The sequence below is a fragment of the Dendrobates tinctorius genome, unplaced genomic scaffold (genome assembly GCF_039654945.1).
Source record: "Dendrobates tinctorius isolate UK_male_01 unplaced genomic scaffold, ASM3965494v1 ptg000029l, whole genome shotgun sequence".
Lineage (NCBI taxonomy): Eukaryota > Metazoa > Chordata > Amphibia > Anura > Dendrobatidae > Dendrobates > Dendrobates tinctorius.
In genome coordinates this window covers 55560125-55574393 of record NW_027361697.1, presented here as the reverse complement: position 1 = coordinate 55574393, position 14269 = coordinate 55560125, and the positions used below count along the sequence as shown (strand labels likewise).

Sequence of the window (14269 nt, the reverse complement as noted above, 5' to 3'; positions counted from 1 at the left end):
CCCAAGTCTGTTGTGGGAATAAAGTGGTGACAACTTCTATTCGTCCGGTGTCTGCTGCAGGACCATACAACCTTGGGGACCGGACCCCGGCCTTGCGCTTAGAACTTGGGAAGGGTTCTCCTCTAACCCTAATCCTTAGTTCTCTTCTTCTCCTCACGTTCCATACTAATCCTTTCCTTCTTATGGAGAGTCAGGCTTTCTATCAAAATCCCTTTCCTGTGCCAGTGGACCCAGATCACTGAGGTCGGCTGCAGCACTTCCTTCATCCATCCCACTCAGGGGATCTTCTCTCTGACTCTGTCAGACTCACTAACTCACCAACTGACTGAATCCTCAACTCTTCCCGCTCTTTTAGTGCAGACTAAACTCCACCCGCCTCCCAGCACGCTTCGTGTTCTAAGCAGGGAGCCACCAAAGGGTGCTTTGCTACACTACTGTGTTGTGTGGGATGCAGGTGTTGGAGCGTGGTCAGGTGTCTCCACCTTACCTGAAAGGTGGGGTACCACACCTCAGGAGGAGATGCAGTACCTCTGTGGCGACTGAACCCTCAGGGGCGCCACACATACCTGCGCACAGCCTGCGTACCCAATGCTAAAGACACCTCTACAATGGAGAAGGTGTGAAACCGCTGCGGATTCCGCACAAAGAATTGACATGCTGCGAATTTGAACCCGCAGCAAATCCACGCGGAAAATTCTGCAGCATGTGCACAGCGTTTTTCAGTTTACCATTGAAAACAATGGTACTGTACAACGAAGCTAAATCTGCTGCGGATCTGCAGCAGAATCCGCACTGTGTGCACATAGCCTTAAGAAGCCTTTCCTCCACATGTAATGAGTGCCCACTGGTCCTTTGTGAGGTGTGTGGACGAAGTAAGGGTCGCGTTTCACTTAGCGACGCACCAGCGATCCCGACAACGATACGACCTGGTAAGGATCGCTGGTGCGTTGCTAAATGGTCGTTAGTAAGCTGCCAAACAGGCAGATCTCTTCAGCGAAACAGCAACGATCCAGCGATCCGTGTAACAACCTCGCCGGTCATTGGTACCGTGTCACACAGCAGCTGACGACTCACGCCTGCGTCCCTGAGTTCTGCGTCGCCAACGAGGTCGATGAAAAAATGGCCCAGGACATTCCAGCACGATCAGCGATATCCAGCGGGGGGGGGGGGGGGCGGTCGCCTCTGCGTGACACATGTAGCGAGATCGCTGGCACGTCACAAAATCGGTGACGCTTTAGCAATCTCGCTATGTGAGAAGGGGGCTTAAGTCATGGGCTGTTCTTGATAAGAGAGGATTATTATTAAGAGGTGAATTGCAACGTTGCTTGTTTTTATAAGCGCTTAGTGATTTTAATCTTTAAACTTGAGAATAATCCTTTGAACTGTTAGGGACATGCCTGACACTGAGCCTTTTGGTGGCTTCCAGTGGCAACCAGCAGAACTGTAAATGCAGCTCTTTCCTTGGAGACCCGTTTTTCTGTTGGTTTTCTAATAAATGCTATAACTCGGAATAAGTTCACAATGGTCTAAAGAAGTTTTACAATTTTTAAAAACTGTTTGCAGATCTTATAAATGCAGTATTCTTTATTACCTACCAATTTACAGAAGTAGCAAGCACCGGATGAACCACCTTCATGCTATTAACGTAGTACCGCTAATGCCTGTTTACTTGCTAATGCCAAGTTTATCAATGGCGCACTCTGTTATTGACTTCGAGTCATAATTTTAATTTATACGTAAGAAAACAGGAACCGGGGATTTCAAATGTGCTGCTAATTCCAAGATCTGAAGACAAGATGGTTAATTGAAAGTGGACTCCTTCCTCAGGGCAACCAGATGTCACGTGCCATGCAATCTCCTCTGTGCTGTTAATGGCACAGCTGGCAAAGTTCAGCTTCAGCAACTCTCCCTCTGTTTTCCTCCAGGTCTTGACATGTGATACACGGTCCTTACTCAATCAGTAAACCACGCTCTTGCTATATATTTGCTGCCTGTATGGTGTCCTATACTTAGGGCCCCATGTTTGAATAGGGATCCTATACTTTTAGAAGACCACGCTCCTGCTGTATATTTGCTCTTGTATGGTGTCCTATACTCTGGACCCCATGTTTGTATAGACTTCATGTATCACATACTATCAGAAGACCACTCTCCTGCTGTATATTTGCTGCTTGCGTATTGTCCTTTACTCAGGATCCCTACACAGAAATGGGGTTCTGAGTATCAGTAGACCACACTTCTGCTGTATATTTGCTGCTTGTATGGTGTCCTATACTCTGGACCCCATCTTTATATAGACTTCATGTATTGCATATTGTCCTATACTCAGGATCCCTACACAGAAATGGGGTTCTGAGTATCAGTAGACCACACTTCTGCTGTATATTTGCTGCTTGTATGGTGTCCTATACTCTGGACCCCATCTTTATATAGACTTCATGTATTGCATATTGTCCTATACTCAGGATCCCTACACAGAAATGGGGTTCTGAGTATCAGTAGACCACACTTCTGTATATTTGCTGCTTGTATGGTGCCCTATACTCTTGACCCCATGTCTGTATAGGGTTCACGTATTAAATGCTGTACAAATTGTTTTACAACTGTAAGCCTCAGTAGAAAATCTTCATAAATGGATATCTTTGTTTTATAGTTTAGCAAATAACTACCAGCCCAGAAAAATGACTTCCGTAAAGGCACAATTTCATGGATTGTCTTTGCCTTTTAGGACCCTTCCCCTGTAATATTTGTGGCCATCAATTTAACGACTCGGGAAATCTAAAGCGTCACATTGAGTACACACACGGAGGAAAGAGGAAGTGGATGTGCTTCATCTGTGGAAAATCGGTAAGAGAAAGGTAAGGAATGTGGGAAGTGGAGATCAGCAGGCAGTATGTTATATGTAGTGCGTGTGATAAGTCAGCCGGGTTAGACATGTTACGAGATCCTTTGTCTTGAGAAGTGTAAACCGCTCTGCTTCCACACCTCTCCTTCCTGCTGCAGGGAATTTTCGTTTTTGCGCTTTTCTTGTATTTTCTTTCAAGACTATAACATTTTATATTTTTTGATTTTAGGGCTTGTTTTTAGCACAGAGGTGTAATTTTGAGAGATTAAAAAATTCCCAATACGATAAAATAATGCAAAAATGCATTCCGATTGTGTTTTTTTTTTGGGGTTCTAGTCTTCTGGGGTCCTTTGTGTAAAAAAAAAAAAAAAAAATCTGGCAGTGTTATTCTTCAGTTTGGTACTATTGCACTGATTTTTATTATTTTTGAATAAAAGGTTTCAGACATATTGTATAAAATAAAAGCCATTGTTTGAAACCCCCGAACGTTTTGATTTTTCCATTGGTGCAGCTGTGTAAGGTCTTGTTTTTTTTGTTTTTTTTTTGCATGGAGCGTTAATGTTTTTATTGATGCCATTCTAGGATAAAATTCTTTTAATTGCTTGTTTTACATGAGGTACAGTGACTAAATTAAGTTAATGCTGATGTTTTTTCTTTATGGTGTTTACCAAAGGGGTTAAATAATTTTATAGTTTAAACAGACTTTACCCAAGATAAAAACATAACAAGGAAATACCCTGCAGTAAGTAAATAAATAGCAATGGTAAATGAAAATAATGTAGGATGCTTTGTTAACATAATTTTGATGAAAAAAAATCATAAAAGCCATCCCACCACGTCACGGTGACCCTATTCAGGGTGGTCCTATCCTCTAGTATTAAAACCTTGCCATTTGTCGTAAGTGACTTAAGAGCTGAGAAGGACCGAGACCCCCGGCTAATGCACACCCAGACATGGGGAGCTGCATGAGTGATATGTCCAGCTCAAAGAGAAGGGTGAACAAATCTTTATTTGCACAGAGCGCAAAAAAACTGAAACAACCTGCTAGGGAGATGAACTGGAATATAAGTTGGTGTGCATACAGCTTGTAGGCTCATGTTCACACTGTCCATTAAACAGACAAAACGTCACTTGACAAATGGTAAGGTTTTAAAACTAGAGATTAGGACCGTCCTGAATAAGGTCGCCGTGACAAGGTGGAATGGCTTTTACAGTTTTTTAATCAAAATTGTTAACTAAGCACCCTATATTATTTTCATGCACTATTTACTACAATGTATTTGCTTACAAAACCTAGAAAAGACAAAATGAAAAAACCCTGCTGTAATTAAATAAGTAAAAAGCAAAAGTGCATTTAAATCATATAGAGTTCTTAGTAATACTGTATTTAATCAAACATAGCATAAAAACCGTCCCACCATCGACAAGGTGACTCTGTGGTCGGGGCGGTCCTACACGGTCTAGTATTAATAACCTTATGTGTCAAAGTTGACGTCTGTGTGAATAAGGGCAGACAAGGACCGGGTCCCAACCACCGGACACCAGTCAGGGGAAGCCTTTAAATACAATTTCCAGCTCAGGAGAGGGAGGCCACACCCCAGCTTGCACAGAATGCAAAAATACAAAGAAAAAACTCAAAAACTGAGATTGGTTTGAGTTGGTACACATGCAGCATATAAATGCATGTTCACATGGCCAAAAAGCATACAAAACCTACAAAAGACAAAATGGAAAAAAAACCCGGCTATAATTAAATAAGTAAAAAGCAAAAGTGCATTTAAATCATACAGAGTTCTTGGTAATACTGTATTTAATCAAACATAGCATAAAAGGCTTCCCCCGACTTTCAGTATATTTGCTTATAATGTGTTTATCTTGGGTTTTCTCTGTTTATTGGCCTGTGTGAACATGCACTTACACGCTGCATGCAAACCAACTTGTATTCCAATTCATCTCTTAAGTTTTTTGTTTAAACAGACTTTTCACAGTTTCACAGGTGCAGTAACATGGCAGGCAAGTGGGCTTTCTGCATTCCTCCTCCTGCTATGGCATCTTATCAGCACAAGGCTCATTGTACGGGTGGTGATGGGCACCTGGATTGGTGCTTCCCTGAGGACTGCACACTTTAAATAATAATAATAATAATAATAATAATAATAATAATAATAAATTTTATTTCTATAGCGCCGACATATTCCGCAGCACTTTACATTTCAGAGGGGACTTGTACAGACAATAGACATTACAGCATAATAATAATCACATAGATCATAACAGATACCAAGAGGAATGAGGGCCCTGCTCACAAGCTTACAGTCTATCAGAGATTTACAGCAGCATAAAAGGGGTTATACAGCAGCGATCACTGCTCCAATCGCTGATGTTATGGGTAGATTGCTAACTATATAGCAAAACTCGCATTACCAAGAAAGAAGCAGGCTCAGTTTCTGAGCAAATATATATATACACACACACACCACACATCGGGAAGTTATTAAAGACTGTGAAGAAACGTTGAAGCATTCTAGAGCTTGTCACATATGGGGCCCATTGTAAGTTTCTAACATGCTTACTGAGGTGTAAACGTGTGCTACCCGCAGATTTCGAGGATTATCTGTTACTTTTTATAGGTCTTCGAAGATGCCCTGCACATCATTATATTATTGGGAAAAACATTTATAAAAACTTCCAGAATGTTTACAATCAAGTCAGGAAATGTGTATAAATGTACAGGAGCTGAAGTTTTATATTTTTTTTAACTTTTTCTGCAGGACAACATTAAAGGAGCATCTAAGAATCCACAGTGGGGAAAAGCCACATCTGTGCAGTATTTGTGGGCAGAATTTCCGACACGGTAGTTCCTACAGGTAATGAAATCGGCCGATGTGTAGCAAGTTCACAATGGTTAAGAGTTTCACTGTTGGACCTGTAAGGCCATGATCACACGTTCAGGATCTGCTGATACTGGCAGGTGATTGGAGTACTTTATACCCAGTCTGTCATAGCAGTGATTGAGCCTCAGGTGTAATGTGCACAGGTTCTCCATAGCTGTGCATTCAGTATGGAGAAGCTGCAGATCAGCCTCTTCTAACTCCACAGTGGATTTGTCCATAAAAAAAAATCCAACACGTGTGAGCATAGCTTAACCATCGTGTGTTTAAGATATATTTGTTTTAAATTGAAGCAAGCCAAAAAAAACCATGTCCCTGTCTCATAGACTCCATCTTCGTGTCCATCATGATGATAAACGCTATGAGTGTGATGAATGTGGGAAGACGTTCATACGCCATGATCACCTCACTAAACACAAAAAGATACATTCTGGTAAGGTGATGTTAACCATATATTAAAATAATCTGTATATTAGATTTCCAATTATTTTTTATAACTATGATGTAAGAAGGGCCAGAAATGTTAGCATTAGGCTGTATTGTAATTTTATCTCTAAGGGTTTTTTTTATAGCATTTGGAGAAATATTGTCTGGTGGCTCCATAGTATGGACTTTTTTTTCTTTCTTACATCAGTAAGGTTGTCCCAAAATCTTGGAAAGAGCTGACCACAGATCTTTTAGGCTTCCTGACAGCCTTCTGCTCAGTCTTGATGATGTTGAGATCAGGACTATGTGGAGGCCATATCCTCACTTCTAGAACTCCTTGTTCTTCTTTCCTCTGAAGACAGTTCTTACTGACATTGGCTTTATGTTTAGAGTCATTGCCCTGCTGCGTAATAAATTTGGAGCCAATGAAATGCCTCCTTTAGGGTATTGCATGATGGATAAGTATCTGTGTTCCTCACCATTTGAAGACACCAAGAAGTGGGCAATGTTAAGGACCGCAGACATTGCCCAAGGAAACTTGGTGGAGCAGATGTAAAACACATCATGCTTACTTCTCTTCAAAACTGGTAGATGTCCTGCAGTGCCATGAAGAGACAAAAAGACTTGTGCAGCGCTGCATCCACCAAAGATCTGTGGTTAGTTCTCCAAGATGTTTGGAACAACCTCCCTGCTGAGTTCTTTCAAAAACTGTGTGCAAGTACCTAGAAAAATGTATGCCTTTTTGAAGACGGAGGATACATGAAGCGTTTTAGACCTTATTGTGTTGATTTGTTACTGAGATGCTGCCACCTTGTGGATCAGCATGTGGCACCTATATAGGTGAGCCAATAAAGGGGGCTTGACTCCTAATTGTTTGTACTGTAGAGGACGCTGTGGGACGCACTCACCAGCCTGTTGGGTTTTAAGGATAACAACGCCGTGCAAACCACTCACCAGTGTAGCGAAGAGTGTCTCCTGCAACACACTCAGAAGCTCTGTACGGTGTGATGTAGGTGGTACCAAGCGGGGAGCTGTTTCATCCAAGATCAGATAGATATATAGTGCCATAATCTATAGACATTGAATTTGTAACCTCAAAAAGGAAAAGTTGTGGAATTCTATAAATCACAGGACTAATAGACATATTAATGATATGCAAGTTGTGAAGAAATGGAAACAACATTTTTAAAATGGTGAAAGTGGACTAAATTCTTCAAGTTTATTTCTGGAACATAAATGTAGACAAGACAGCTCAGCCAGCAAAACCAACGCGTTTCAGCTAGATGGATAGAATCATGATTAAGACCTGTTCGGAACGTGTTGGTTTTGCTGGCTTAGCTGTCGTGTCTATATTTATGTTCCCGAAATAAACATGAAGCTTTTAGCCCACTTACGGAGTGCCAGATATCGCTTCACCGCCTATGTCTGACAAGCTCCTGTGCCCGTGCACCTGTATGAGGATTATACAGCAAGACTGGTGAGCTGGAATCCCTGTTCCCTGCAAAATTTTCAAAACATCTCAGTTTATTCCGTATTAGATATGAGCGCCACATGCACGAATGCCAGCACTTACACACCTTGGCTGCTATTAAGGGTATTAATGGTTGTGTGAGGAATGTTCTGCCACACTGAATGCACTTGGGCAAATCATCAAGATCCGCAGCTGGCAGATACCTCTGTAAGTGCCGACCGATGATGTCCCAGATGTAATTGGTGGAAGACCAGTTCGGCAAAGCTGCAACGCTAATAACATGCGGCTTGGCGGTATCGTGCTGAAAAACGGCTCCTAGGACATTTTAAAGAAATGGCCTCACCGCTTGTTCCACAATTGATCCATTCTGTACTGCAAGTGAAATTGGACTTCACATTTGAAGCCTAAGGTGTCAGTGGTCACAGTGTTAAAGGGAACCTGTCCCGTGAAAAAACACTATTAACCCCAGCACTGCCTGACAACAGCTCAGCATTAGGGTCGGCTGTCAGTCAGTGCCATGGGCTCGTGTTACAGCTGCCGCTCTCTACACTGAGTGGTGATTGAACCCACGCAGCGCCACCCCTCCTGACAGAAGCCCGAACACTACAGGGAGGAATAAAGTTAATTTGCTCCCTGCAGCAGGGGTCTATATGATAGCGCTGTGCAGGGCCAGAATGCGATAAACCTGCAGATTAACCTCATATCTGCAGATTAATACCAGTTTTGCCCGTGACTGGTTCCCTTTAATACAGCCATTTTGATCTCATTGGTAGCATGTAAGTGCGGGTATTTCTGCATGTGGTGCTCATATGCCACACTGGATGAATTGAGAGGATTTCAAAATTTGGTCTCCATTTTTCACCATTTGCATATCATTAACATGTCTATCGTTCCTGTGATTTTCTATGAATATATAACTACGTATAAACACATACATACACTGTTTTTTCCCCTTATGTTAATTGCAGAAAAGGGCTGTATATGTGGCTACATATTGATGCCACAGTAGTATAAGTGTATTATTCATAGGCCTGCCCTACAATAGCTCCTGTTATTGAGTGTAGATCTGTGCGACCTACATACAGTATATACACATAGATATTTGGAGTAGGAACGTACATTGATATAAAAGATGAGAATTTGTTTTATTTTTTTCGAAGGTGAGAAAGCCCATCAGTGTGAAGAATGTGGGAAATGCTTTGGCCGTCGAGACCATTTAACTGTCCATTTTAAAAGTGTTCATCTGGGAGAGAAGGTTTGGCAGAAGTAAGTCTGATATAACCCTATATATATGACGCTGTGCCTCGTCCAGTTGCTGTGACCATCGCAGCTAGATGTGCAGTGTGTAATGTGTGTACATGTTTGCATACTTACATCATGCTTGCTCTCACTATTCTATAGGTTCTTGTAAGTTGGGCTTTTATTAAACATTCATTTACACTTAATAATTTTAAAGGGAACCTGTCAGCAGGTGTCAGGTCGGCGCCGTTATACTGATTAAAATTGTGATGTACAATGTCTACAAGATATGATGTTTTCGGTTGGAACTTTCCAGCAAAATCCGGCATTCTATGACATTGTAAACTGCCAGCCTGGCGGTGGGGCTGCAGCCCCCTCTCTTCCCCTTCTGAGTTACATGGTACACTGTAGTAGTTTCCCCTCCCCCAAGTGTTATAAACCAGGACACTTCCTGTCACACCATTTGGCTTCTCTCAGCCTCAACTGAAAGGAAAAAAAAAAGTGCGGGAAAAAAAAAAGTGCGGGAAAAAGGTCTTTGTCTGAAATAAAGGTTAGAAGTAAACCTTTAAGAGCCTGCCCTGCGAAAGCCCTATAACATAGAGATATAATAACCATATCTCTGTGATCCGAGCGGTCCCAGCTCCGCTACAGTGTCGCTTCCGCAGTTCTACCATGTCCAGAACCTGAGATATGATTTGCTCCCAAATGGACTGTCATATCGCATAGATGTTTGATGTTTTCTTGATGGGCTCGTTACGCTGGGAAACATGATACCACTGATGAGTCCATACCAGCTTCTCCCATAAAGTTATAGCTAATCTAAGTTTTGTAGCCAAATTATAACTTGGATGAGAGAGGTGGGATTAACCCAGAATGCACTTCTCCGTGATGTCGCATCGCAGAGTCTATAAAGCATTCCCTTGGCAAAACCAGCAGAAGAGCTCCAATCCTCGTGCTGACAAGAACTCCAGATGAGTGGAGATGTGTGGCTCCGCCTTCTTTCTCCGCCGCATGGTTTGGCCTAAAGAGCCATGAACAACCGTGAGTGTTCTTTCTATGTTCATCCATCTTTTATTTTATATTTGTAACTGTACATAATTAATGTCTGAACTTTATAGCAACTTTTATCTGTAATCACTGTCCTCTTTCAGAAAATAAATGATTTGATATTTAGTCTGCCTCCATGCTCTAAGAATCGAACTATACGCCTTTGATAGATAATCGCTACTAATTCAAGGGGTTTGCCACGGACCCTCTTAATTTAACACTGTGAATTAAGTAACCGTGACTGGTGGCAGCGCTTTGTGTACGTCTATTGCGGCTTGCTGGCAGTACAGAAGGGTCTTATATTGCTGAATGAGGGGCTGCGGCCACAGCATTGATAATTCCCTTACTGCAGAAGCCTAATTGCCGGTTCACAACAGGCAGCCCGTCCGGCGACTAATTATCCTAGGTGCAGTTCCCTGACTGACCTGAGGGTAAGGGGGGTGCCGGAGAGCTGCGAGTTCCAAAGTGGAACTGAGAAAGTGGGATATACATAAATCCCTGCAGTACTTGGAAGATTGATAGCAGTGGTGGGGCATCCAAATTAAACTCCCCCTGCGGCAAATTGTCAAAGCGAGATTAGCTTGCTGGATATTTTTGGTCACATGGTGCCAGTGGTGGGATAACTAAGATAAGCCCCCACTGTGCCTGTGATAGCGGTGTGCTGGCAATGTGTCTCGTCCCTCCGTCCGCTGATACACCTGTGTCAGTGGTGGGACTGTGACATAGTGGTGACACAGGGTCCGCTGTCCGTCGCGTTTTGGTGGCAGCGGGACCCCCGTCAGTCGCCCGTAAGTGGCGAACAGCGGTGGGCTGTTCGTCACATATTGGTGGCACCGGGTGGATCGCCACCGCCGTCCCTCACAAAAATGATACCCTCTTGTGGTTGTTATTTAATCTTTATTTCCAGGACGTCCACCTGACGGCACCATGGAGGATGTCCTCCTCCTGCTTACAGGGACAGGAAAGCACACGAGAGGTTAAAAGGTCCCATCACACCCCCTTTCCCTCAGTGTCTTTCCTGTCTCTGCATGGAGGGACACGCGAGAGGATTGCTCAGGAGCTTACCGGAGGGCCCAGGGGGATCGGGCGGCCAGTCCAAACCTTCCCCCTGTCAAGACGCCCGGGGCCGAAACTTCCCGGTGGGGTGTCCCTCTGCCCCAAAGGCCAGGAGCAGGACGACGCTCCTGGAGGGAGCCACGCCTGGCGCAGACCACCCTCCCCACAGGCATCCCCGCAGCCCAGGACGACTGACTTGACTATCCCCATCTTATATCAATAGGATAAGGGAACCCCAGCAGCCCCCCCGACAGTGACTAAGGACCCCGCCAAGGCCACATCCAAGTCAGTCAGATGCCTTGTATGCAGGGTAAAGCTGCCAGACACTCATAGCAAAATCCTCTGTGGACCCTACACATCAAGGGTCATAAAAGATGAGCAGCCATCCCTCCTCTCGGAGATGAGACCCCTGATATGGGAGGAAGTCCAAGCCTCCAGATCCAGCCTCGCATGGCAGCAGTCCCCCAGTCCAGGGCCAAGCCACAAGCGTCCGAGGTGGGAGGCAGAGCCAGTGTCTGAAGCAAGCTCTATCGAAGGGTCAGACTTCTGGGACTCTGATCCAGAGGAGGAAGGGGAGATCCCGGCGGACAGGCAGGACCAAGGCAACAAATACCTGTTCAGGCTAGAGGACACGGACGAGTTTGTCCAGGCGGTGAGGAACACTATGCAGATTGAGGAAGTTCCTAAGCCGCAATCCAGACAGGACCTGATGTTCGGAAGACTGGTGGCTCGGAGACGGACTTTGTTCCCTGTAAGCGAACATATCAAAACGATGGTCCTAGAGGAGTGGAAGGAGGCAGAACGCCGACTCGTACTATCCTGTGACTTTAAAAGTCGACTACCGTTTGATCCCGAGGAAACACGATTGTGGGTGGAAATTCCTAAAATCGATGTTCCCGTAGCTAAGGTCACCAAAAAGACCGCCATCCCGTTCGAGGACTTATCAAGTCTCCGGGACCCGATGGACAGGAAGGCGGACGTTCTATTAAAGAGGACATGGGAGACGGCGGCAGACCTCATTAGGGCCAACATAGCAGCCACTTCGGTGGCCAGTTCCATGTTCTTATAGATGGGGCAGTTGGAGGAGCACCTAACCAACAAGACTCCGAGATCCTAGCATCCCTTCCCCTCATGAAATCGGCCACGGCGTTCCTGTCAGATACGTCAGCCGAATCAGTAAGGTTTGCAGCCAGGAACAGCTCCCTTTCTAATGCAGCTCGGAGAGCGGTCTGGCTTAAATCCTGGTCGGGGGATAACACTTCTAAGGCGAAGCTATGCTCCATCCCCTTTTTGGGCCTAAGGGTGTTCAGACCAGCCCTAGATAGCATTTTAGAGCTAGTGTCCGACAAAAATAAAGGTTTCCCAGAGGAAAACTTAAGCGGCCCCAGTCCTTTCAGAGAGGCCCTTTCCCCAGGAGACAGACCGAATTTAGGAGCCAGGGTAGGTCCAACAGAAGCTCCTATAGAAGCTCCCACAGCCAGGGTGGGAGAAGCAAGGGCTCCCTTTTCTTGTCAGCCTCCAGATCTAGGAGGCAATGACGCCATAGGTATCGGGGGAAGACTTCACAACTTCGCAGTAAATTGGGCCCGGGTTACCCACAACCAGTGGGTTCCCAGAACCATTGTGGAGGGCTACAACATAGAATTTTGCTCCCCTCCCCCCGACAGATATATTGCCCCTACCGTAGTCCCGGCGAACTCCGCCATGTGGACGGACCTACAGGACATGCTCAAGTCAGAGGTTATAGTACCAGTTCCTCTGACAGAGAGGGGAAAGGGACACTCCTCCCTGTTCTCCACTGCAAAACCATCCGGCGAGGCCCGAACTATTATAAACTTAAAACCTCTGAATGCCTGGGTCAGGTACAAGAGGTTCCGGATGGAATCAATTCGGTCGGCAATACATCTAATAGACAGGGATGCTGTCATGTGTACCCTCGACTTAAGGAGTGCGTACTATCAGTTCCCTATCCATCCCTCATCCCAGAGACTGCTAAGATTCACAGTCAGACTACCGACCCGGACCTGCCACTTCCAGTTCCAATGCCTTCCATTCGGACTGGCTTCAGCCCCCCAAATATTCACAAAGCTGGTAGCCGAGGTAGTGGCCTACCTGAGAAGTCAGGGTATCGTGATCATACCTTACCTAGACGACTAGTGGCAGGATCCGAAGAAGACAGGAACAGAACGCTTAGAGTAATGTAGTTCCTCGGCTGGGTGATCAACTGGCAGAAGTCAGACCTGATACCAGAAAGCAGAACTTCTTCCTGGGAGTTCTCCTAGACTCAGGGGGAAGAATATCTTTTCTACCAAGAGAGAAGCAAAAGACTATTCAAAACAGAGCCGAAGACCTCTTGAAGCACCGCTCCTCCATAAGAGGGGCAATGGAGGTTTTAGGCCTAATGACGGCTTGCATTCCGTGCATCAGATGGGCCCAGTTCCATTCGAGACCCTTACAAAAGGAAATCCTCGCAATATGGGACAGGCATCAGGCTTCACTCGACAAACCCATAAGACTGCCAGGATCGGTGAAAAAGTCACTACGGTGGTGGACACAGCCCAGGAGCCTGAAGGTGGGCATACTATGGACAACCTCTCCATACGTGGTAGTCCCCACAGATGCCAGTATGTGGGGATGGGGAGACCACATAGAAGGGGATATCTTTCAGGGAAGATGGCCAGTAGACATCAGAGACAGATCCTCCAACTTCAGGGAACTGTATGCGGTCTGGGAAACCCTGAGGCAGAATCGGTCGGTCCTGAAGAACCGACATGTCCGAATATTGTCCAACAATGTAACAGTAGTTTAATTCCTGAAGCACCAGGGAGGCCCAGGCATCGACCACTCCAAGCCCTAGCAGAACGAATATTCACCTGGGCAGAGGGAACTGTCCTCTCAGTAACGGTAATCCACCTGGAGGGTTCCCAGAATGTGGTAGCGGACTACCTAAGCAGACAGCAGGTCTGCCTGACAGAGTGGGAACTGAACAAAGAGATTTTCCAACAGCTGTCAGCGTTGGGGCACCCCCAGAATAGACCTATTCGCAAATTGAAAAAACTGAAAGGTCTCCAGATTCCACTCCCTGAACCCGGCGGACCACCCGAAAGGCGTAGACGCCCTGAGCCAGGCCTGGGAAGAACCCCTTTCTTACGCGTTCCCACCACTGGCGCTCATACCAGCGGTACTCAGGAAAATCCGCGAGGACCGCGCGAAGGTGATAATGATCGTTCCATACTGGCCGAGGAGAAGCTGGTTTCCCCTACTAGGGGCCAGGGCAGTGGAAAGCCCAGTCGA

The 14269-nt window shown here is 45.3% G+C and overlaps 1 protein-coding gene across 1 annotated transcript in view; it reads left to right on the top strand.

Annotated features, from left to right (window-relative positions):
* Positions 1 to 14269, top strand: part of ZBTB41 (zinc finger and BTB domain containing 41) — a 41668-nt gene that overhangs the window by 14302 nt on the left and 13097 nt on the right. Inside the window, exons 5-8 of the mRNA XM_073571721.1 lie at positions 2729 to 2858; positions 5617 to 5712; positions 6063 to 6169; positions 8794 to 8899. Of these exons, the coding sequence (XP_073427822.1) occupies positions 2729 to 2858; positions 5617 to 5712; positions 6063 to 6169; positions 8794 to 8899 (439 nt within the window). The remainder of the gene's footprint in view (positions 1 to 2728; positions 2859 to 5616; positions 5713 to 6062; positions 6170 to 8793; positions 8900 to 14269) is intronic.